Source organism: Microcebus murinus, chromosome 2 (assembly GCF_040939455.1).
Source record: "Microcebus murinus isolate Inina chromosome 2, M.murinus_Inina_mat1.0, whole genome shotgun sequence".
Classification (NCBI taxonomy): domain Eukaryota; kingdom Metazoa; phylum Chordata; class Mammalia; order Primates; family Cheirogaleidae; genus Microcebus; species Microcebus murinus.
This window is the reverse complement of record NC_134105.1, coordinates 35,285,691-35,309,214: the sequence shown is the minus strand read 5'-3', so window position 1 is coordinate 35,309,214 and position 23,524 is coordinate 35,285,691. Positions and strand designations below refer to the sequence as shown.

The 23,524-nt window shown below is 53.0% G+C and overlaps 1 protein-coding gene across 2 annotated transcripts; it reads right to left on the bottom strand.

The window, feature by feature from the left end:
• Window positions 1–1,938: 1,938 nt before the first annotated feature.
• CYP4B1 (cytochrome P450 family 4 subfamily B member 1) lies at window positions 1,939–23,058 on the bottom strand. Of its 2 annotated transcripts, XM_012776101.2 has the most exons (12): window positions 22,827–23,058; window positions 10,370–10,511; window positions 10,143–10,187; window positions 8,380–8,507; window positions 7,424–7,548; window positions 6,963–7,114; window positions 6,696–6,802; window positions 5,734–5,924; window positions 3,807–3,940; window positions 2,943–3,007; window positions 2,757–2,839; window positions 1,939–2,359 (listed from the first exon to the last, which is right to left on the bottom strand). In XM_012776101.2, exons 1-12 carry the CDS (start codon window positions 23,004–23,006, stop codon window positions 2,176–2,178), a joined length of 1,536 nt encoding a protein of 511 aa, XP_012631555.1. In that variant the 5' UTR covers window positions 23,007–23,058; the 3' UTR covers window positions 1,939–2,175. The 2 variants fall into 2 exon arrangements, with proteins under 2 accessions (XP_012631555.1, XP_075854218.1); XM_075998103.1 differs by lacking the exon at window positions 3,807–3,940 and having other exon boundaries at window positions 2,943–3,003.
• Window positions 23,059–23,524: the final 466 nt, after the last annotated feature.

The window sequence follows — 23,524 nt, the reverse complement described above, 5'->3', positions numbered from 1 at the left end:
CTGGTCTCCCAGGTCACTGGGCTAGTTCATCCTGCTCTGAGAAGGTGCAGGAAAGGAGCAGGCTGGCCACTCAGTGCTTGGCCAGGGCTGAGGTTTGTGGCAGGAGAATGAGCTGGGCAGTCCTGGATGCTGTGGCTGGCAACTCCCCCAGCATTACGAAGGGCAGGAGGGCGGGCTCCTCCACGCAGGACACTGGGGCTCACAGTTCTGTGCAGCCAGCAGGGAATGGTGCTGTAACCACAGGTCCATGGGGGTGAGTGGCCAAAGAGTGACCCCACTTGTTCCAGGCAATGGGTAAGATCCAGGCTGAGTTCCCACAAGTGCACACCCGGGTGACGCCTACCCAGAGACTCTCATGGACAGCCGCATCTGTGTGCCTAGGTGCACTTCGCACTCTGACCACACACACGTGCACACGTGTTCAGGATCCTAGTGGGCAGCAGAGTGCGTTTGGAGATCCAACAGGATGACATGGAATCCATCTTTGGTGCCCAACCTTCCCCAGTCCCCACCCTCCTGTCCCACAGGGACCCCTTCTCACACCAGAGCACTCAGTGCCATTTCTCAACAACACACACCCTCAAAGAGCCTCAATACTAATGACAGAATATTGGTCAAAGGAACTCAGAGTCAGAGGCCTCAGCTCAAGTTCCTCCCAGACGAGTGTCTTGTAGGTTCCTCCCGTCATACTGAAGTGGGAGAGTAGCCTCCGCACTCCCCAAGATCCAGAGTTAAGGGAAGTGGGTGCGTTTCAGACTCAGGCGCCACCCAGGGGCACGAGGTGGTTATGGCCACTGGGCTCAGCTCCCAGGTTACGCCTGTTGAAAACTTATCTTTACTGGTGCAGAGAACAGTCTGTCCAGGTGCCAAGACAGAAGAGGAAGTTGGCATAAGGTACAGGGCAGGTAGCTGGGAGGCACACCCAGGCTGGCACCTCTGCCTCTCAGCCCCAGGTGGGCAAGGAGGTCTGGGTCTTTGCAGGAGTGAGCAGGTGGCCTGTGGCAGACCTGGGCCTTTTTCCAAGAAGGGAAGCACCAATGGCGGGGAAGCGGGGGGGGGGGGGGGGGGGGAACATATTGTCAGATGGCACATCCCCAGGGCACCACTGAGACATCACCATGTCCAAGCCCTGGAGTTGCTCTTTCTTGGCCCTCAGCCCCGACCCTGTCCAGTCTCCCCTGCCCTTCCTTCCATGCTGTCTAGTTCCTGGACTGGAGCCCACCAGTGCCCTTGGACTCTGAGCTCAGAAGCACGTGCCCCCAGCCCCCAGGCAGCTGTTGCAGGGGCTGCCAGGGAAAGACCTCTAAGTCCTCACGTGGCCCCCAGCCCAGGGCCCTCCCCAGAAGTCCTTTGCACCTTCATTCCTCACCCATGCCTAAAGGCCTGATTCAAGCTGATTCAAGTGGGGCTTCCTTACTTCCAGTAATGCCTGGAATTCTCCCTGTAATGCCATCTTCCCCTGCCAAACCCCGAATGCCCAGAGCACAGTGTGACTGGGAGACACAGATGCTGACAATGGCAGAGGTGCCAGAAAGACCCATCTCAGGAGGGACAGAGACACCAGTGACACCATATTCCATATTCCTTGACTTCATTGGTGGCTATAAGGGAGTGTGCTTTAGAATTACTCCTTATTTTGTAAAGTCTTGGTTTAGGCAACTTTTCCTTATGTCTGTTATATTACACACACACACACACACACACACACACACACACACACACATACATACATAACACACAGAGTTAAAGAAGCTCATCTTAGTGAAGAGGTGGTCCCTAAGCCATTCCTCTATCATATAGTACCTGGTCATAACCATGCCTCCTAAGGCAAAGCTTCCATTGCATTCACTGAGTCACTAAGGCTAGAATGTAAGTTTCTGCTACATCTTAGAGAGTTTGTCAATCCTAAGAACTAAATGAAGTTTCTTAAAGCAAGTAGGTGCTCACGAAATGTTTGTTAAGTGAATGAATGAGCTCTGAATTACATGCATAATAAATAGACCCACATGTTTACATGGCACTGTCCTGCAGGTGATTGTCATGGCAGTGCCTACCCCCCTTCTAAACTGCAAGCCTCCCAGAGGGAGGATGCCACAGCTCCACATCCAGCCAGGAGGGTTGGTGCCCAGGGAGTGGCCGCAGCCTGGGCTGTCTGGGGTCCTATTCTCGCCAGAGCTACTTCCCAGAGCCAGGCCTCAGTGACTTCAGGCGGAGGTGGATACCATTCTCGGAGCGCAGGATCAGCCGGAGCGCCTTGATGGGCAGCCGCGAGGGGTCCAGACAGAACTCAAAGCGGAGCAAGCAGAGGGCTGTGACCACCTTCATCTCATTCATGGCAAACTGCTGCCCGATGCAGTTCCTGTGGTGAGCAGCACAGAGACGCATCGGGCATGGGGTGCCCAGAGTGATGAAACCCAGGCTCTTACTCGCCAACAAAAATCAATGACTGTTGTTGGATGAATAACTGGCTGGTAAATGGATTGACCTGCACTTAAGAAACAGCCCTTGGGAGTGTGGTGAGGGCCCCAGGCCGACTAGATTCACACTGGGGGTTCTGGCTTGGGGTCTCTCCTGGAATGACTCACCCATCACACCCACTTCCCAGGGACAGGAATATGATGATGACGAGAAGGTCCTTGGTGGCTACCAGCATTAGGATCACACAAGCCCAGCCTGCGTCCCGCTCACACAGAGCACCCCTCAATCGTGCCTCCCCGAGATGTCCCGAGGGCCTGGGATGCTGGGCCTCTCCCTACCTGGGCCCCGCGGAGAAGGGCATGAAGGCGAAGGGGTGGCGTCCAGACGCATTCTCAGGGGAAAAGCGCAGGGGGTCAAAGACCTGAGGGGATAGGCCTTGTTTAAATACCCACCACATCCTGGCAGAGGGTGACCCTCACAGCCCCTTACCCCTCACAGCCCCTTGGGACCCAGGGAAGGGGTACCTCAGGGTCGGGCCACGCCGCACTGTTCCTGTGGAGGGCATAGATGTGCAGAGAGACCAGGCTGCCTGCGGGCAAGCAGAGGCCTGGTGACCAGGTGGTCCTGGCAGCCAGGCCCACCACCACATGAGGCCAGAATCCCTCGTGTCCCCTTAACAGGGGCACTGGTCCCTGCCTGACCACTGCCAGGGATGGAGAACTCATGACCACACTCAACTCATCGAAGGTACTTTGGTCATCATCACACCTGTTCCTGTAACCCCAGCACTGGGCACAGCACCTGGCACAGACATTTGTGGACTGGGAAAAAAGGAGGAAGGAACTCATTCCATCATGAGGTAGGACAGGAAAGGACCATTCTGCTTTCAGTTAACTGACTCTTAGGAAGTTACTATTCATAACATGGTGCTATCAATAGTAATAGCTATCATTCATCAGGTGCTTACTGCATGCCAGGTACAGGGTTAACACTCTTTATGAAGCCACCACACACAGTCGTGCAGGCTGCACACTGCACAGTGTCATAGTCTGTGTGAACGATGCTCTCTGAGGTTGTTCAGGGCACAACCTGTGTGGTGGTGCATGACAGCCATGATGAACATTGTCTCTTGCTGCTTTACTCTTGACAACAACCTTAAAAGGTAGGTACTCTTCTCACCACCACTTTACAGAAGAGGAAATGGATGGAGGCTTAGAGGCGGAGGAATTTGCCAATATGTGTGTGTGGCCAGGATTTGGACCCTGGAGTCTCTGAACACAAAGCCTGAGCTCTTTCCCATCAGTACAAAGATTTGGCTAAAGGCACAGAGGGTGTGAAAGGAGCATGTAGAGGACTCCAGTCCTACCCCCAAATCCACCCCATCCCACCTGCAGGCAGAGATCGGCCGTCCACAAAGGTGACAGGCTTGCTGAGCTGGCGGTACACCTGGGGCACTGGCGGGTAGAGGCGCATGCTCTCCTTGATACACATAGTCAGATAAGTCATCTTGCTCAGGTCATCCCTGCCGGCAACACAACCAAGACATTCTGGGAATGGGGAGCAACAGTGTCCCAGGAGAAGGCGGGCCCCAGCCCCCACTCTCCGCTCTATCACCACACAGTATGGAGTCAGAGGACACAAGGGCTCCAAGTGTCCAGACCAGACACGAGGTGGCCACTGAGACCCAAGGGATCTCGTTCCACCTCCCTCCTTCCCCTTCTCATATTCACTGCTAGGAGGGGAAGGCACAGGACCCTAGAGATGTGTGTGCCCCCAGCCATCAAAGACAAGGTCACTCCTGTGTCTCTCAGGGCTGCATGGAAGCCTATGAGGAACAGTTCTCTAGGCTCTGCTTGGTGTACCCCAGGGAACTGGAATGAGAAAGATCAGGAGCTGATACACGTTGGCTGAATGAACCAACAAATGTTCATGCATTGTTCAATGTGTGGACAATGACAAGCTCAAATAAAATTTGTGTGTATGTGTGTGTGTGTGTGTGTGTGTCTTTTCCTTTTGGCCACCAGGAAGCTCAGACACAAATGTCAGGTCCAACTACTGCATAATATTTTATTACAGAGCCCTAAATTTCAGGTCGTTTTCCCCTTGGCCCTGATTTTTCATTTGTGTTTTACTATTTTATTAAATAAGTGCCTCTGCGTTGATTCAAGTACTAGATGGAATGCAGTGAAGATAAAATAAAAATTTTAATTCCCTGCCTCAGGCTGTGTTTACATCATTGCCCAGTCTAGAATGCCCAGCTCTCTCTGCCTGAATTTTAACCCTCCTTGGAAAGCCAATTCAGGCCCCATCCCTCCCTCTGCCCTCAACATTCGGGCCACTCGATCCTCTAATTTTCTCTAGCTTTTTGGTTATGTGAGTTTGTCTCTCTAAAAAGTCCCCACCGCCAGCAACTGGGCCTCTCTTCCTCTGAACACCAGCACTCCTGATAGCATCTGACCTGCAGCTGGACACCTTGGGGGTTCCAACGTCCAACCAATAAACATGGTTACTGGAGACTTCACCCTCCGTGTCTCAGACCTGCAATCACAGGCGGTCCCTGTCAAGTGACTCTAAAGTTCCTTCACCAACTGAGCACTTTCTGCGCCCCCGCCGTGGGCCTAGCCCTGTGCAGAGAGGAAGCTGGGACCCCAGAGAGAAGGTGAACGTGTCTGACCAGAGGCGAAGTCCTGAGCAGAGGAGGCGCTGGGGAGCAGAGTGGGCAGGCAGAGGGGAGAGGAGCCTGGGAGAGGGTCCCAGAGCTCATGCTGCAGAGAGAGATTAGAGCCGGCCATTTTGGTGTTCAGGATTTCAGTCTTGAACCAAGAAACAAGGAGGAGCAAGGAAGGAACAAGTCTTTAGGTGATAGTGTTTGGGAACAGTCTTTTCTCCTTCACCAGCAGGAGGAGTCTGAAAACTGAGTACTGCCATCCAAAGGCAGGTGGCAAGAGACTGGCTCTCCTGACTGTCCCAGCTGTGTGCATGCCCCATGTCCAGGTCTTTCTCTCCCAGCCCTCCCTGCTCTAGGCAGGAACCCAAAAGGTGCAGGTCAGGTTCTGCCATCAGAGGAGAAGTCAGCACATTGAAAATCAGCCTCTTGTTGACAACTTTTTCTACGTGACACACCTGAAAAGCCTCCGCTGGGAGAATGGGCCCAGGGGCATGTCTGCACTCGGCACCACCGCAAGGCTACAGCACCGGCAGGAACGGCAGCTGCCGCCACCCTCACCTGGTTTCCAGGATGGCCCAGGACAAGATAGGCACAGCCGTCCCTAGGACTGAGCAGGACAGACTGGGCTCACCCTCAGCCTCACTCACCACTGGAAGGAGTCCCGGTCTCCTAGGATCTCGCGGGCCTCATCCCGGCAGCGCTGCTGGTGCTCAGGATACCGAGCCATGCAGTAGAGAAACCAGGAGATGCCACTGGTCGTGGTGTCATGGCCTTCAAACATGAACGTGTCCACCTCAGCCCGGAGGTCTGCGTCTGACAGCTTGATCCCATCTCCATCCTGGGTTAGGGAAGGCATGATAGGACAGCTCAAGATATTTGGGGAGGTGAGTACCAAGAAGAATTGCAATAGTAGTTCAATAAAGTTCAAATGCAGGTCTGAGGGAGGGAGTGAAAGCTCTTTTTCAGACCAGGGGCTAGGACTTTCCCCAGATTTCGATCTTTCTCCCAGCTCCATCTGGATGCCTACTACTACACAAAGCCCTCCCTGATCCCTCTGGCCAAGTGACTTGAGACCTTATTCAGCCCCAACTATTAGCTCTTCTCACTTGGCACACAGAATGCCACCTGGCAGAGGAAGACATCTTTGTAAACATCCATGTACTGTCTCCTTGGTGTGACTGTAGTGTCTGGAGGCCAGGGCCAGATCTTTCCCATCTCTGCATCCTAGCACAAAAGTGACCCAGGGTAGAAGCTCAGTGAGTTTCTGGAGTGGGTGAGTAAAGGATCAACTGGATGAATGAATGAATGAAGTCTAAGATTCCAAGATTCTGTGGTGCCAAGACTCTTGGTGATCTTAGAAGTCTAGAAGTGTCTTCAGGCTGCTACCATGTGGCCTGGGCTCCCAACCACACCTCTTCTGATGCCACAACCCAGCCACAAACACTCTGCACCTGCCCACCTGGACCTTGGTTGATATGCATCATGGGACAGGGAGCAGGCTGGATTTGCTGAGGAAAGAGAGGCAAACGCTTCACAGCCCCCTCTGCTGTCCAGGAAGCCCTGTCCTAGCAGGATGGTCTGAGTGACATCAGACCATCAGTGTACTTACCCGAGCGCCCAGGAGAATGTCCAGGAAGTCCAGGTGCCTCCGGTTCTGGATTTTCCTCTGCTCTTTCTCATCCTGCAGGGCTGCCTTCCGCTCCCTAATGACCTGGTCTGGGCCAAGAGCACAGGGTGTCACTGACACAGGGTGTCACTGGCTAGGAACACACCCTCTGCCCAAAGGGCAACTGAGGTCCTACAATGGGAGGGAGCACAGGGAGTTGGGGGGAGGAATCCAGGCTTCCTCGGGGTGGGCCCTGCAGGGAAGCCCCACCTGTGTGGTCGTGGGCCACCTGGCAGGCCCGCAGGAAGCGGCGGCCATGGGGGGTGAGCCAGTAGATGAAGTCATTATGGTACTGGAAGGACTCCATGCGCTGCTGCATCAGCATAGTGAGATCGCTGACTGCCAGGTAGTAGCTGTTGTCCCTACACAGCAGAGGGTAGGAGGGCAGGACAGCTCAGACGCTGACCCAGGAGCAGAGTCCAGAGCAGTTGCATCCCAGGAACCCACTCCAACCACAGAGCTCCCTGCCCTTCCTCTCCCTGCTCTTACTCCGCCTCACTAAAGCCAAATGTGTCTCTGCACCACGGGCAAGGCCTGGCTCCCTCTGAGTTGGAGCTCTATAGAGCGGGATCCTATCTCCTCGCACACCAGGGCCCAGGAGTCCTGGGCTAACTCTCCCCTCCAAGCTGGCTTTGGGGGAAGAGTGTGGTCAGCCCCGGGGGTCTCCTGACCTTTGGCCCAGGCCGCTATCTCCTTTGCCAAAGGTGCACTTCATGAGTGAGTCCAGTGCCATGTGGCCCACGTCGGAGAAGATGTCAAAGCTCTTGTCCTCACGAGCCTTTTCCTCCCACTTGTCCTGGAGCCCAGAGACAGGAGACAATGTGGGGCCAGCGAGCTAGATGCCCCACTCTGCCTCCAGCACCCTGAGCCTGTCCTCTGCCACCAGCCCACCACCCATCCCTCCCTGCCCTCCACTCTGCAAGAACGTGTGGGTGGAGTGAGTAGAGTGTGCAGCCTCCGGGCTTCAGGCTCAGAGGGCAGAACCAGAAGGCAGATCTTGCCGTGCACGCAGACACGGCCTCCCAGTCAGGGCAGCGTGTGAGGGGCCAGGAGGGCTGAGAGGTGGTGAGCTCCCCAGCACCGTTTTTGCGTGAGTCAGGCCTGCAGTAACCTGGAGAGGAGTTTGCTGCGAGGGGAAAGGCCAGCCTGGGTAAGCCCTGGGGATTATCCAGCCCTGAGACTCTAAGGCTGCCCTCAGGCATCCCTCCTAAAATAATGACGTTATTTTAGGCAGTGGTGGATGGATGGCAGAGAATGTGGTGGACTGACTTTTGGGCGTGAAAGGCTTTCCTGATACTTTCAGATGTAGCTGGTCTTCAAATCTGCGGCAGTAGGAGCTTTTTTAAGGCCTCGCAGAGCCCCTTGGTCTAGGAAGACAGAGGGCCGGGTGTCCTGGAAGAGACGAGGACCAAGGCTGCCTGGACACTTGCAGCTGCAGCACCTCGTGAGCCTTGGCACAAGGCACGTGCCAGCAGAGCAGAGCTTTGGGGCTGCTGTTGCAGGCAGAGCGGGACCTCGGCAATTCTCCCCGCTGGGAGCACCCCCTGGCCTCCACCCAGGCAAAGGCAGGGTGGAGGGGCTGGCCTGGCAGCCGACAGCCTCCAGGAGCATGGCACAGGGGACTCACCAGCATGTCGCTCGTAGATTCTGCAAACACAGCCACGTAGGGCTTCAGCACGTCATAATGGAAGCCAGGGGTGAGTAGCTTGCGGTGCTGGAACCACTTGGGCCCCTCAAGAACCAGCAGGCCTTTCCCTGCGGCAGGGATGGGAGAGGGAGGGCTGTTTAGTTCAGGAAATATGGCCCCACCCCTGGCAGTCTGGGGCCGAGCCTGTCCCACCCCACCCCATCCCAGAGCCTGGAACACTCCACAGGTGGGCTGCTAAGAGACCCAGTATCGCCCTCTGCACCCCAGCCCCAGGCTGCCAGGACGTCAGGACACAGAGGTGGCAGCAGTTCTTGGCTGAACGAGCTCCTTCCTTAGGACAGGATGACTCAGTTTCTGCCTCTCAGCTGCACCCACAGTCTGGTCCCCATGAACTCATGTCAGACGACACTGTGTCAGATGTCCAGATGTCAGACAAAGGAGATACATGTCCCTGGGGACAGCCAGCAGAAGGGAAGGCTGCTGGGTCTTGACTCTCAGCTTACTAAGACCGTGGCCACAGCTTCAGGACTTGGGGAACAATCTGCCATGTTTGTGCTTCGTGGCCTCTAAAGGGACCCTATCTTCCTTACCCGCCAACACATACCATGAGCTGGAAATGCATTTCTTCTTTTTTTTTTTTTTTTTTTTGAGGCAAAGTCTCACTTTGTTGCCCAGGCTAGAGTGAGTGCCATGGCATCAGCCTAGCTCACAGCAACCTCAAACTCCTGGACTCAAGCGATCCTCCTGCCTCAGCCTCCCGAGTAGCTGGGACTACAGGCATGTGCCACCATGCCCGGCTAATTTTTTGTATATATATTTTTAGTTGGTCAATTAATTTCTTTCTATTTCTGGTAGAGACAGGGTCTCGCTCAGGCTGGTTTTGAACTCCTGACCTTGAGCAATCCACCCACCTCGGCCTCCCAGAGTGCTAGGATTACAGGTGTGAGCCACCGCGCCCAGCCTGGAAATGCATTTCTGTCTTCGAAACTGCCTCTTTGTTTCCTAAGCCTTTTCCCTTCTGTCTTTTCATTGTACCCTTCCTTTGATAAGTGAGAGAATCACAAAAAGACTTCCTTGTGGTACTGGGTGAGTAAACAGGTTTGGGAATGTTTGCTTCCTCTTGGCCCTGCCCTTTCTCAGCTCCCAGGAAAATGCTGAGGATACCATAGGATCATAAGTAAAAGAAGAGTTTTGGAGAAGTATGTGGTCTTGGCTCAGGAATATTCAATGGCTCTCACCTATCCTCAGCACCAAACCATCTCCTCATCCTGGCAGCCAAAAGCAGCCAGTCCTTTCTACCTAGCTCCATCTCCCAGCCGGGCTCTGCCTTGCAGCCACCCAGACAGCCTCACGGCTTCTGGTGACCAGCTGTGGTCCTGCCACACACCTTCCTCAGGCCCTTGCGCTGGACAGCACCCCTATAAACGTCTCCTGTAGGATGGACCGTAGCACCACCTCCTCCAGGACGCCATTCTTCACACTCACACACCCTCCAGAGCCCTTGCCCTGCCTGTCTAGGGAAGAAGACAGGCCCAGCAGCAGAAGGTGCCTGGGGCCCACATCCCGGCCCGCCGGGAGCACTCCTGCTGCTGCTCCCCTATCTGCCTACTGAGCAGCCATGCTTAAGATGGGCACCTGGGGACCAGGAAGTCTGGAATAACTGAGTGGGGCAGAGCAGGATCCTGGTCACCCATCACCAAGGTCTGGGATGGGCCGGGCAGGGAAGGCAGGTGCCCACTCACCAATCCACTGGAGGAAGAAGTCATACACATCTGCGGCCTTAGGGTCTGCAGAAGAAGGACAAGATCAGGTCGAGCAGAGACAGGGGTTTCCCAGAAGAGGCTCGTCGATAAGTAGGAAGAAGATCTCAGCTGCACAGACTTAGGACATAGGCCCAGGCCTCCTCCCCACATGGCACCCGGAGCCCTCTGCTCTCAGGAAGCCCCACCCTTTCCCAAGAGCCCCTCACCTCCGCGGCTGTACACAGCTTTGGCATAGTCTGGCTCGTAGATGTTCAGAAAGCCTATGAACTGTCCAAACCAGAGTGGGTGGGCATAGGGGAACTGGTGGGCCCAGGACACCACTTTGTCCAGGCTCCCCGTCTGCTGGATCTGAAATGATGACAGAAGGCCGGGGCCACTCAGGAACCCAGCATCACCAGCCAGGCCCCAAGTCCCTAGGAGGGGAAGGGAGGAGGAGGGGAGATTCTCTCCCTCCCCCTGCAACTCCCTCTCCTAAGCTTCTCTGGACTCAGTGCCCTCTCCAGCCCCATCACCACTGCTCTACGTCCCAGCCACCCTCTTCTCACACTGGGGTTAGCTCAACAACCCCAAACTCGCCAGCCTGCTTCCACCTGGCACCTGCCACCCACTCTGTGTCTTCACTGCATCCAGAAAGCACTTTCTTCTCAACATTAAAGCATTTTCATTATAAAGTTAATATCCACTTGTGCAATAGAGAAATCACCTCAGTTGCACCCTGTTGTATCATTCCACACATTTTTATTGGGGACCTAAATGTGCAGGGCTCTGTTCTAGACATCTCAGGGGAACGAGACAGCCATAGCCCTGCCCTTTCATCCTATGGGGAAGACAGATAATAGACAAGTAGGCAATTAAGTGAAATAATCACAGACGGTAGAAAGTGTTGAGAGGGAAATAAAGACAGTGCTATGAGAGACACTAACAGGGAGAAGCTGCTTAGATAGGGTGATCTGGGAAGGCTTCTTGGTGGAGATGACATTTAAGATCTGGCTGCATGAAGTGCATTAAGGAAAGAGTGTTCCAGGCAGAGGGAATGGCAAGCACAAAGGCTCTGCATGGGAGAAATCATGGCGTCTTCCAGGAGCTGCCCCATGGGGGGGACAGTCACTGAGATGAGGTTGGAGAGAGCATCTGGAGGGTGGTATGTGCTCTTTGGGGAGTTTTCTAGCCACATCTTCTCACCCAGAGGATTTTATGTAAGTGAAGTTATATTATAAATACTTTTGCAAAACCAGCCTTTCTTCATTTAACATATCTGGTCCTCCTTTCCAAGCTAGTGCATTTAACTGTCATTCAATATTTTTAACTGCTGCATAGTATTTCACTCTAGGGATGTGCCATAATGTATTTATCCATTTTTCCCCACTTGGAGGGAGTCTTTTGAAGATACACTTAACACTGGTCAGTGCCCTGCCTGTGAGTCTCAGAATAATATCTGAGATCTGGAGTTTGTGAGCAAGTATATGACTAACAGCTAATCTTTACTACTCACTTGCTGTGTGCCAGGCCTTGTTCTAAATACCTTACATCTTGGCCTGATAGAATCCTCACAACTATTCTGTGAAGCCTCATTTTAGGCAGGAGCTGCCTAAGCTATAGAGAAGTTAGGTTGCTTGCCAAGAACCATATAGCTGGAAGTGGAGCTGGGATGTGAACCAGGGAAAGGAGACCCTGTGGCCCACAGCTGTGAAGCTTGGCGCACCTAGGTTTGAATCTCAATTGCCCCTATTTGTAGCTGTGTGATCTTGGGCACTTAAGTTCCTTAAGCTCTCTGAATCTTACTCTCCTTATCTGTAAAATGGACATAATAATGCCTACCTTATAGGGCTGCTTTGACATTAATGAAATCATTCAGGGCATGTGCATGTGTGTGCATATGTGTGCGTTAGCTGTTGTTAGTTGAAGGCACGTGGCTTTCAAGGCCCTTTCCTGAGATAATGTGTGAAAGGACCTAGCACCAGATCCTGCCCAAGGTAAGCCTTCAGCACATAGTTCCCTGTCCTTCAAGCCTATCTTCGCCTAAAACATCTCCTCCAAGTCTCCTCCCTGCACCTCCTGTTGCATCCCGCTCTCAAATGCCCCCCAGACTGCACTAGAGAACATGCTCTGGGACACTTCCAACCACGAGTAAGGTGTAGCCAAATGTTCCCCCATCACATAGGAACCTGACCTTGGGTTACACTCTCTAATGCTGTTCCCCTGCAAACTTAACTAGAGGATGTCAACTGTGTTGCTAGGCAACATGACTACCACAAAAATGACCCCTGGTTGGTAACTGACATCTGGACTGGGAAGAACTACAAATGAACAATAAACACCGATGAGAACACTATGATTTGGGCTTCCTCAAGTGTGGTGACTCTTGTAAGGTGCATGGCCCTTGCAGGAGTCTGGGGACTGTCAGTGGACGCAGGGATTCTGTGGGGCATGAAGATTCTAAGACAAGGTAGACTCACACACTCTGATGTGAGTCTCATCTCCTTGCACCCAGCCCTCCCCCGAGGAGAAGACGGGTCACTGATGGCTGTGTGGACGTTGCAGGGAATGGCTGGCGCTGCCTTGCTGGCAACTGTGGCTCCTGCCCATATCCTCAGAGTAGACTGGTGCTACCTGCGCCTGTGCTCATCTGGTGAGTCTAAATGTCTAGAACTAAGATGACCTGCTAGGGTATGGCATCATCTCCGTGCCTTTGCTTATACCATTCCCTCCTCCTTACACACCTTCTGCCCAAGAACACCTGTTGAGCTTCTGCCTGTTCCTTGACATCGGGTGTGAATGCCCTTCTCCAGGAACCTCCCTAATCCCTCAGCGACTGAAATTTTTGGCTCCTCTGGGCCTCTCTGGCACTGTTAATGCCTCATCCACATTCCACTTTGTATTATAATTACCCAGGATTTTTTCTTTTGAGAGAGAGAGAGAGTCTCACTCTATCACCCCAGGTAGAGTGCAGTAGCATCAACATAGCTCCCTGCAACCTCAAACTCCTGCGCTCAAGTGATCCTCCTGACTCAGCCTCCTCAGTGGCTGGGACTACAGGCATGCACCACCACACCTGGTTAATTTTTCTATTTTTTGTAGAAATGGGATCTCACTCTTGCTGAGGCTGGTCTTGAACTCCTGTCCCCAAGCGATCTTCTTGCCTCAGCCTTCCAGAGTGCTGGGATTATAGGCATGAGCCACCTTCCCAGCCTACCCAGGATTTTTTAAAAAAAAATTAATATTAATAGTGACATTCATTGAGCATTTAACATGTGTGAGATACTGCAATAAGCATGCTACCCCCACGTTTGCATTTAATCCTCTGAAAATTCTATAAGATAGGCACTATCATAATTCCTATTTCAAAGGTGAGGAAATTGAAGCCCACAGGGTTAGTCAGCAATGGAGCTGGGATTCACACCCAGGACCCCTGACCCCACCTCCAGGCTGTGAGTTTCCTGGGTGTGCAGACCACGTCCTACGGGGCTCAGCGTGAGGCCTTGGGAACACACTGCATACTTGATGCAGGGTGTATTGAATGAATGAAATTAAAACATGAGATGAAGGAAGACCAGAAATGAGGAGAGAAAGCATGCAAAGTATCTGACTAATCTAAAAATTGGCCAGAGATGGTCAGTCTCACGAGAAACCAGCCAAAGGTCTTGCTCAATTCCCGGAGACATAGAGGAGCCACTGCCGGCACTTCCTGCTTGGTAAACAGCATTGCAGATTTCTATTTGTTTTTCCCAGCTGGCCCAGACATGCCTGCTTGGCTAATATCCAAATTCACTACTCGATTTCACATTGTATTTCTCAACATAGAAAATGGAAGGGAACAGATACGTATTGAATGTCTACTATTAATATGTGCCAGGTACTACCTGAGTGAATTCACAGATTGTTTCATGTACCTAATGTGGAACAGATAATTTCTCCTATTCCACAGATGAGAAAACTGAGGCTTGATTAAGTGAACTGATTTGCACACTGCTTGTAGATTAGCAGTGCTCTAACTCACACTGTCTTCTGCACATTGAAGCCTGCGAGGGCCGCTCTGCTCAGTTGCATAAATTGTGCACTGCATCCTAGAGAATGTCATTCATGTTGAGGTCTGTGCATGTGTTGGCTCTGCTTTTCCTGTCTGTAAAGTTCCCTCTCATAATATCCACCTATTCAACTAATCCATGTTGTATCTTCCAGGGAGCGGCCTTAAAAAAAGACACAAGCATCTGATAATGTAGCCCTCAGGGATCCTAGACTGACCCAAGCCACTAACCCCAGGACCCATGGGATTGGGCCTACTTTGGTTTCCAGCACCCATCTGTGCCTACTCTGGGGTTCCTCTCCTCCCAGGCCCTCTGTAGATTCTGGTGTAATCATCCCATCGACCCCTTCCCTCCTTGCCTCTGAACTCAAAATCCTGAGTTCAACTCAAGGGAGTTGCAGAGTTTTCACAGCTCTTGAGCACACAATGTCAAGAAGAGCACAAAGTGATAAAAAGCATCAAAACCCACTCCAGGTAAGAGGGAATCTTCTGGTGCTCCTGCCTCCTTCCTGGCTGATATGCTGGAAGCACTCCTTTCCCATCCTTCCCAGGTCCAGGGAGCCCAGATGGACAGGCCAGGAAAAGGCTTAAGTCACCAGAAATCCAGACTCATATGATCTTAGGATTTTAAGAAGCCCTTGGCTGGTCTGGTTTATTCGAGCCCCATTCCTGTCCTTATCAGCCATGTCCCTCTGCAGCATTCCCACCAGGGAGAGGGACACTGACCTCATGCTGACCTCAGCTTGCGGCTGTGTGCCCTTGATTGCTCCAGGAACTTCGTGAACCTGAGGCTGGCTCCTGACCCCAGGCCCCACTACTACAGCTGCAGCCCTGGAGAGGCCTGGGATGTCCTCCCTCTGGGGGACACATGACTGCCTGGCCAGTTCCTCTGGGTTACATAACTGGATGACTCAAACTCATCTTCGGATGCCCTGAGTCAGGACACTTAAAGGGCTGGGGGTTCAAGGTCAGCTTGTTTTTCTCCAGAAGGAAGGAAGCAGGGAAAGGGCAGGGCGTGGGGATAACTTGGTGACCCCTGCTCCCCAGCCCTGCCCGCATCCTCATTTGCACTCCTTGTTGACCTCACCAGAAATAAACCATAGCAGGGAATTGGAAGAACAAGCCTAAGTCACTACTCCCCACGAGTCTGAGTAAGCTTTGCTCCAAGGATCAGATGGAAGAGGGACTTCGACCAGTCACACCATGACCTGTCTTTATAGGTGGGAACAGTGCATCCCAAAGACCACAAAGAATGGTCCCACGTAAGCTAGGGCGGGCCGAAGATCCTGACTGAGGCTCTTTCTGTGGTCCCTCCTGTTCACCAGCCTGCTCAAGCCACCCACAGCTCCCAGGGGGTTGCTTGAGAACAAAACATCTGCTCACAATGGGGATGGGACTTTAGAAAAACAAATAGTTAGGGAGGGGAAAAGACAAGGATTTTCTCTGCTCCAGCATGCTGGGGTTCCCTCGAGGCAGGTCCTATTGAGCCCAGATTCCCAGGACCCAGGCTGCCTGGTCCAGGACTTCAAATTGTGAGAATCCCTGCCCTGGAGCTCAAACATCTCTCGTGACAGGAAACTTATTGCTTTTCCAAAGACTTTTCAGCCACCAAACTGAAAGCCACCTCCCTGGAGCCTTCCTCGTGAGTCCCCACTCTGCTCCCTGGGGCCACGCAGGCTCCCACTGCCTGGGGAAGTCCTGAGGGATTGGGAGTCGGGGCCAGATCCCCCAGTCTGCTCTCTTCCAAGATGGATGCCCATGGGTCCATCATCTCCTCACGTGGGTACTCACACACACACAGCATTGTCAGGGCTCCGTGTGTGCATGAGCCAAGCCACTGTCACGGTTTTAAACTAAGCTAGAGTCAGAAGCACCTGCCCATGAGAACCAACCAGAAGTGAGAAGAGGCAGCATCTCTGAAACAGCAGTAAAATCAGTGAAAAGGTGGACTCGATTTACACGAACTCTTTGGGGATTGAACTAGGGGGTTTAGGAGCGTGCCATAGAGAGCCCCAACAGAGGGGGTCTGATGCATAATGCCCCAAGGAGCAGAGAAGTGACTTCCTCCCATGCTGGTGACAAACAGGTGGCTTCATCCTCCATCTTCCCTTTCAGGGACAAATGGGCTATTACGACTGTACGTGTGAACATGTGTGAACACACCAGACACAGGGAGAGCCCCTAGCTCACCAGAAGGAGCCAAGTGACTTTGAGTGAGATCAGCGTGGCCACCACATAGTGGGTAGGAAGTGACGATGGGTTTGGCCCAAAGTCACTCAACTAGCATCATGCCCCCATCTTCAGATTCCAACGCCTGTGCTTTGCCCCCAATACCTCTCCCATCTTCAGCATCCAAAGATGAACTTCAGCCCCCCAGTGATCAGATTGGAGGGGGATCGCAGGAGAGCATTCAAATGCTTAAGAAGACAGGAGGGCAGGCCCAAGGAATGCCCAGGTGTCCAGGGGGATGCAGTCATTGGTCCCCAGCCTGTGCGGGTGGTTTGCTGCCCAGAGTTGAGTCCCCAGGGATTTATCCACTCATTCAACACATGGGCTTTGAGCACCCAACTGTGTGCCAGACACTGTGCTTTCCTGGGGTTACGGTGGTGAGCAAGACAAAGCCCCGTCCCCTGGGGGCTTACACACCATGTGGGAGAAAGGAAATGAGCAAGAATCCAATGCACCAATAATATAATTTCAGGTAGCAATGACTCTGAGATGAAAAATAAAGCAGAGTAACAGGCAGGGCTGCTACTGTGGACAGGGGTCAGGTGGGATCAGGGGGTCAGGTGTCACTCTGAGGTGACGCTTGAGCCGAGATCAGCAGAAACGCCTTCTGGAAAGCCACATAGCATTGGTCACAATCTGCTTCTCAAGAACATCTCTCTTCCCTCAACTGTCCCCTCTGCCTCTCCCTCTTCACTCCCAGCAGGAGAGCCATCAAGTAAGAGGCCCCTAAAAAATCAGCCGCCAGGCCAGGTGTGGTGGCTCGCGCCTGTAATCCTAGCACTCTGGGAGGCCTAGGCCGGAGGATCGCTCAAGGTCAGGAGTTCGAAACCAGCCTGAGCAAGAGCAAGACACTGTTTCTACTTTAAAAAAAAGAACTAGAAAGAAATTCATTGGCCAACTAAAAATATATGCAAAAAATTAGCTGGGCATGGTGGCACATGCCTGTAGTCTCAGCTACTTGGGAGGCTGAAGCAAAAGGATCGCTTGAGCCCAGGAGATTGAGGTTACACTGAGCTAGGCTGTTGCCATGGCACTCTAGCCTGGGCAACACAGTGAGGCTCTGTCTCAAAAAGATAAAAAAAATCAGCCGCCAAACCTGAAGAGCCACCTGCCTGTGCCAGCTTCTCCCCTTCCCTGTTCCGGGCCAGGGCCAATCTCTCTGGCTTCCTGTCCTCCGCTCAGACACTCCCGTGTGGGTCAGCCCTTCTCTCTCCCATGTCACAGACCTCACTCCCTCCACAGCTCCTTCCCATCCACATTTAAATCATGTTCAAGGCCGGGTGTGGTGGCTCACCCTGTAATGCTAGCACTCTGGAAGGCCGAGGCAGGAGGATTGCTCAAGGTCAGGAGTTCGAAACCAGCCTGAGCAAGAGCAAGACCCCCCTCTCTACTACAAATAGAAAGAAATTAATTGGCTAACTAAAAACGTATAGAAAAAATTACCCAGGCATGGTGGCGCATGCCTGTAGTCCCAGCTACTTGGGAGGCTAAGGCAGGAGGATTGCTTGAGCCCAGGAGTTTGAGGTTGCTGTGAGCTAGGCTGACGCCATGGCACTCTAGCCCAGGCAACAGAGTGAGACTCTGTCTCAAAAACAAAACAAAAAACAAACAAAAAACATGTTCAAGTCTCTCCCACTTAAAAAAAAGAAAAAGATAGAAAGAAAACAAAACCTCCCTTAGTTCGGCTTCCTCCTCCAGCTAACACCACACACAACTCCCTCCACCCTTCACAACCTGGCTTCTCAGAAGAGCCGTGTCCATGTCTGCTGTCTCCCTTCCTCCCACGTCTGCCCTGCCTCTCCTGCAAAGGTTCCCAGAGGACAGCCCGCTGGTGCTGTGGCGCGCTGATTCCCCCTCCTTGCACTCTCTCCCAGATGACCTCCCCTACCTGGCAGCCCCTCTCAGCAGCTGCCCTCTGCTGCCCCCCAAGGATGATGCTCCCCTAGGTCCCATCCTTGGCCTCTTCCCAAGCTATGCCTCCTCCCTGGAGGCTCTTACCCGCTCCTGTGGCTGCCTTTGCCATCTACCCGCCAGTGATTTCTCTCTCTCGGACAGCTAGTTCAGGCATACCTTTCACCTGCGGTCAAGGCCTCTCTGAATGGCACCTTCCAGGTCCCTGAGACACAGCACTTTCAAACTCAACGTGCACACGTATGTATTCACATACATCATGTTATTCCCCTAAATCTGCCTGTTCTCCCATACCTAAGAGCAGAACCACCACTCACCCCAACACTAGCCAGGGGTGTGGAATGTGGCTTTCTCCAGGGTTTATGGAGATGCAAGGGATGCCCTGTGGAGGAGGCCCGGCCCCTTGCAGCCCATAGGGTGACTTTACATAGGAACCAGCAAACCTGGCTCAAAGAGCTGGGGGTAGCAGCTCACCAGAGGAGAGGCCCACCAGGAAATTCTCTAAACCCCATGCCCAGGGATCCCATGCCCGGGCACTGACGGGAGCTGCCAGCCCCTGAGCCTCCTCTTCCTGGGCCTCAGATGCCCACATTTTAAAATTTAGACGTAGAAATTCATTCCTCCTGTTTATAATCCAATCTTGTGGCTCAAGAAGCCTTTTTCTCTCTTTAAGTGACTTTGCCAAATTCTGCTCTGGTCCAGCTGTGTTGATGTCTCCATTTAACAAAGCTCCAAGGGCAATCCTTGCCCCCTTATCCTGGTGCATGGAGGGGACCTCACTGACACCCCCACATCTAGCTGTGGCAGAGGCCTTGATGCCTCCCTTTCCTGTGCCCACCAGGCCAGGACCTGGCTGCTCTCCCTCTCCCCTCTCCCCAGCCCCCTGGCCCACTCGCTGCACCTGCCTGGATTGCCCCCGCCCTGGTCTCCCTGCCTCCCGCTAGCCCTCTGTCAATCTGTTCACCACCCAAAGCCAAAGGAATGTTTCTAGATCACAAGTCGGACCTTGTCCCTCCCTCGCTTGATTCCCGTCAGTGGGGTTCCTGTTGCCCTAGACAAAGTAAAGCCTTTTGATCGCAAGGATCCTGTGCGGCTTGCCCCTGCTCACCTCCAGCCTCGTCCTCCCCAGTCTGTCCTCCCGATCGCCACTCCAGAAGGGACAAGCTACTAACAGGGGCACATGCTGGACCTCAAAAACAGTTTCATTTCCTAACACACTGCTCCTTCCAGCCTGTGTGCCCTTTTGCACAGGTGGCGTCTTCTGCCTTCCCTTCTGCACTTGCGTAGGCTGCTGCTTCCAAATCTTAGGATTTGCCTCAGCATCACCTCCCCGGACCTCCTCTGACTCACAGATCTGGAACACGAGTGCGTGTCTGTCTCTCCTACAGACACAGTTCTCTAGAGCAGACTGTTGGTCCTGTTTCTTCATCCTCTGGCCTCAGCTTAGGGCCAGACCCAGAGTAGTTGACCCGACAATACTAGTTCCTTGGAAAAGAGGAGGCTTATCTGGCTGCAAAGACTGTGTTGATTTGGGAGGAAGGAAAAGATGAAGAAAGCAAACACTTCGGATGTTTTGCAGCAAGAATCCCTGTATAATGATTTCACACCTGACATTTATCTGTCTAGCAGTTTGCTCTTCCTATATGCTTCTAACCCAGCAAGGTAAAGATGATTGTCTCCATTTTATTGACAGGAAAACAGAAGCACAGAGAGGTGAAGTGACTTACTAACAGGGCACAGCAAAGACCCCTGGTTAATGTTTGCTAAATGAAAATGAGCCGGAGCCCTGTCTTCACTGCACAGCATGAATTCAGGTGCACTGTCACAGCAACGGGTGGGGCTGAGGGAGAAGCCGCTGAAGTCTCAGGGAATCACATTTCCCTAGGCTAGGAGCTGGCATTCTCCCTGCTGCACACGCACACCCACACACACATGCACACACATACATACACATGCACACACATGCACACACGAGCGCACATACATATGCACACACTCACATACACATGCACACACACACATACACATGCACACACACACCACACACACACATGCACACACGCACATACACATGCACACACACACATACACATGCACACACGCACACCCCACACACACACACATGCATGCACGCGTGCACACACACCCACACTCACATCCACACACACATCCACACACATGCACACACACACGGAGATCAGAATTGTCGGCACCTCGCAGGGGTTCCAACCCCAGGCCAAGAACATGGCTAAACACATACTATGTGCAAAGTCCTCCCTGGTCCCCAGAGTGGAATGAGGGGGAGCCTAGAAAAATAGGACATCTCCCTGCCTCGGGAGACATATTCTGAGAAGTGAGGATGACAGGTAGATGCTACCAAAGCCTCTAGACTATAACTGGAGACCAAAAAGGGTCTCCAATTAATCCTGATGGCCAGCTCTTCCCTGCCCCCAGGCCCTTCACCTGCCCGCCCTCCTCCTTCCCTTCGATTCCCTTCATTGCTGGGCCTAAGAATCGAACTTGCAGTTTCATGTTACGGACTGATCGTGTCCTGAATGAAAAGGCAGGTGTCCTGGGCCCAGCCTAGCCTCAAATCCTGAGCTATTACACAGATTTAGGCAAATGCCTTGCCCCTCTTAACCTCAATGTCCTCATTTTTACTTTAGAGAAAACAATCCCTACTCCACCCTCTCCATTACTCAGGTTCAGGAGTGTGTCCAAGCAAGAGCAGAGGACCCAAGCCCTGGAGGAACAGAGGCGTTGTGCTTGCCACAGTTGCCCAAAAAGCCTTTGTAGTACCCAAGAGCCGCCACCCTTCCAACCATTGCCTGCCCTACCCGGCCAAGAGCCAAGAGAAGGCACTTCAGTAGTTGCGTAAGAGCAAAGAAGCCAGAGCTCAGATGTGTTCCAGGCCCTCTGCACACTCTCAAGATGGAGTGGGAGCCGTTGGGGGGAGGGGAAGCCAGTTCTAACATGGAGGTAAGAGCACAAGGTTCCCACCCTAAGAAAGTCCACTGGTCAAGGGCAAACCTAACTCTGTGGAGGCGAGTAGAAGTGGAGGGGCACAGGAGGAAAGGGATGAAGTTCTCCCTAATGCCTCTCCTCCCCCATTAGACCTCAGCCTTCTCATCGACCCTCCTTCTGTACTTAGCAAAGCCCCCCCCAGATGCTCCTGTCCCTCTGCCTTTCTTCCCCACCACTCTCTCCTCTGTGGCTACCCTTCCCTACTCTCCAATATTTAATGTTGGTGCATTTGGTGCGCCTACTCTGTGCCAGGCTTTGTGCTGGGCCCTGAGGGTACAGGGATGAAGCAGACCAAATTGCCATCCTCTGAGGCTCTGGTCTAGCAGGGAAGATGAACAAGTAAACAGAAGATGACAACCAAATGGGACAAGTGCTGAGATTAAAAGGATGGCACTGAGGCAGAATCCTGGGGAGGCGCCTCGCCCTGCTTAGGGACAGGGACGGCTCTGGTGTCTGTTTCCCCTCCAGACAGCAAGTACCTTGAGAGCCTGGGCCTGGGTCCGATTCATCTCCCTGACCTACACTCTCTTTTCTGGGTGTCTTCAGGATGCATGAGGCTTACTGGGCCATCCTGAGAGGTTCATCTGTAGGGCCAAGAATAAGCCTAGCAGTCATGCTCATTTCTAGTGTCGATCAAGGAACAGAGGCAATGCCCCAGTGTGAGAATGAGGAAGGTGCATTCTGGAGGCAGAAGAACCTAAACCTCTCTCTGATCCTTAATCTCTGGCATCCCAAACCTGGGTTCCCAAACCCAGCTGCAGAGCAAAACACTTGGAGAGGTTTCTAAATTTAGACTCCTAGTTCCAATCTGACAAATTGGAACTTCCAGGGGTGGTGGCCCAGGTATCTGCTTCTCTCAGTTGATTCCAATTCCCTGCCCAGGGAACAAGAGTTGCTCCTGAGAGTGGACGCTGAGGTGGTCCCCATCACCCTGGGGTAAAAAAGGCAAGCCAGGATCTGGACCTGGGCAGGGGCCATGGCTCCAGAGCCACCCACAGGTGTGGCAGCCTCCCCACTTGGACTCTGTGAGGCCTCCGACGTGACAGAACTCGTCTCCACCCTCGGAAATTGAAACATTTATGCTGCACAAAGAGGACCCTGATTAAGCTCTAAGCATGATTGCCGATTTCTATCGAACTATCCAGAGGCTTTGTTTCTCCCCTGTGCTATTGCTGAGCCTTTGGCAGAGCCTCATCTGAACTTTGGGACTCAGAATAAAGGGATGGGGTCTGTGGTCTGCTTGGGCCCCAAATCTGAAGTGCCCCCCAGCACTTCTGAAGCCAGCGTGAAAGGCAGGAGTGAGGGAGCGATCCTGGGAGGAAAGCCAAAAGGGAACCATGGCTCCCGGGACCTTATCCCTCTGCCCAAGTCTGAGGTCTCCACCCATGGTCCCCCGTGGTCCCTGGGGGATTAGGCCTGATTCTCTGAAGGAAGGGAGGTTGTTTCTTTCTCCTCCCCTGCCTCTCCCCACATACCTCGAGGGCATGCCCGAAGAGCCAGTGGGTCGGGGGCCCTGGGAAGTTCTCCATAGCTCTGGCCAACTTCTGCCTCCGCAGCAGCAGGCTGATGAGCTTGAGGAAGCCTAAGATCAAGATCAGTCCAGAAGCCCACAGGCCCAGGCGGGAGAGGCTCGGGGAGAGGAAGCCAGGCACCATGACTAGAGTTGCAGTCGCCAAGGGTCTGACTTGCCTCCAGCTACTCCTGGGTTCCTTTAAACTCTGGAACCAGGCACCCTGCCAGCTCCAGTCCCAGCCACACCCCACAGCCAGTAGCAGCCCAAGCTGGGCTGAGTGCCATGGGCCAGAGACAGCAACTCCAAAACTCATAGACAACAGAGAAGAGAGCCTATCTGCCTTTTCCTAAAACTCGGCTGAGAAGAAACCTAGCAGTAGGCTTCAAAGAAACCAAGCCATGGGCATCCCACCTTGGTTCCTTGGAGGAGCAAACAGTTGGCAATTCTTGGTGTAATCATTAGCCTAGTAACAACTGCCTTCTTATACAAGCAGCCTGGCCATGTAATAAAGGGAGTCTTTTTGGGGGAGAGCCTGAACAAGCCCCATCTGATGAAGGAGCCATGGCCCCTGGCAAGGACCATGTAGGATTCACCTGGGAAGTGAACAGGGCTGGCTTAGAAGGTGTTGAGTTGGGAAAGTGGATGTTGGGTGAATAACTC

Coding starts and splice junctions, on each gene's coding strand:
- CYP4B1 (XM_012776101.2), bottom strand. CDS start 23,006: ATGGTGCCTGGCTTCCTCTCCCCGAGCCTCTCCCGCCTGGGCCTGTGG. Junction 10,188..10,369: donor AGCTGTGTACAGCCGCGGAG/GTGAGGGGCTCT, acceptor CTTCTTCTGCAG/ACCCTAAGGCCGCAGATGTG. Junction 5,925..6,695: donor ACATTCTCCTGGGCGCTCGG/GTAAGTACACTG, acceptor TCCCTAACCCAG/GATGGAGATGGGATCAAGCT.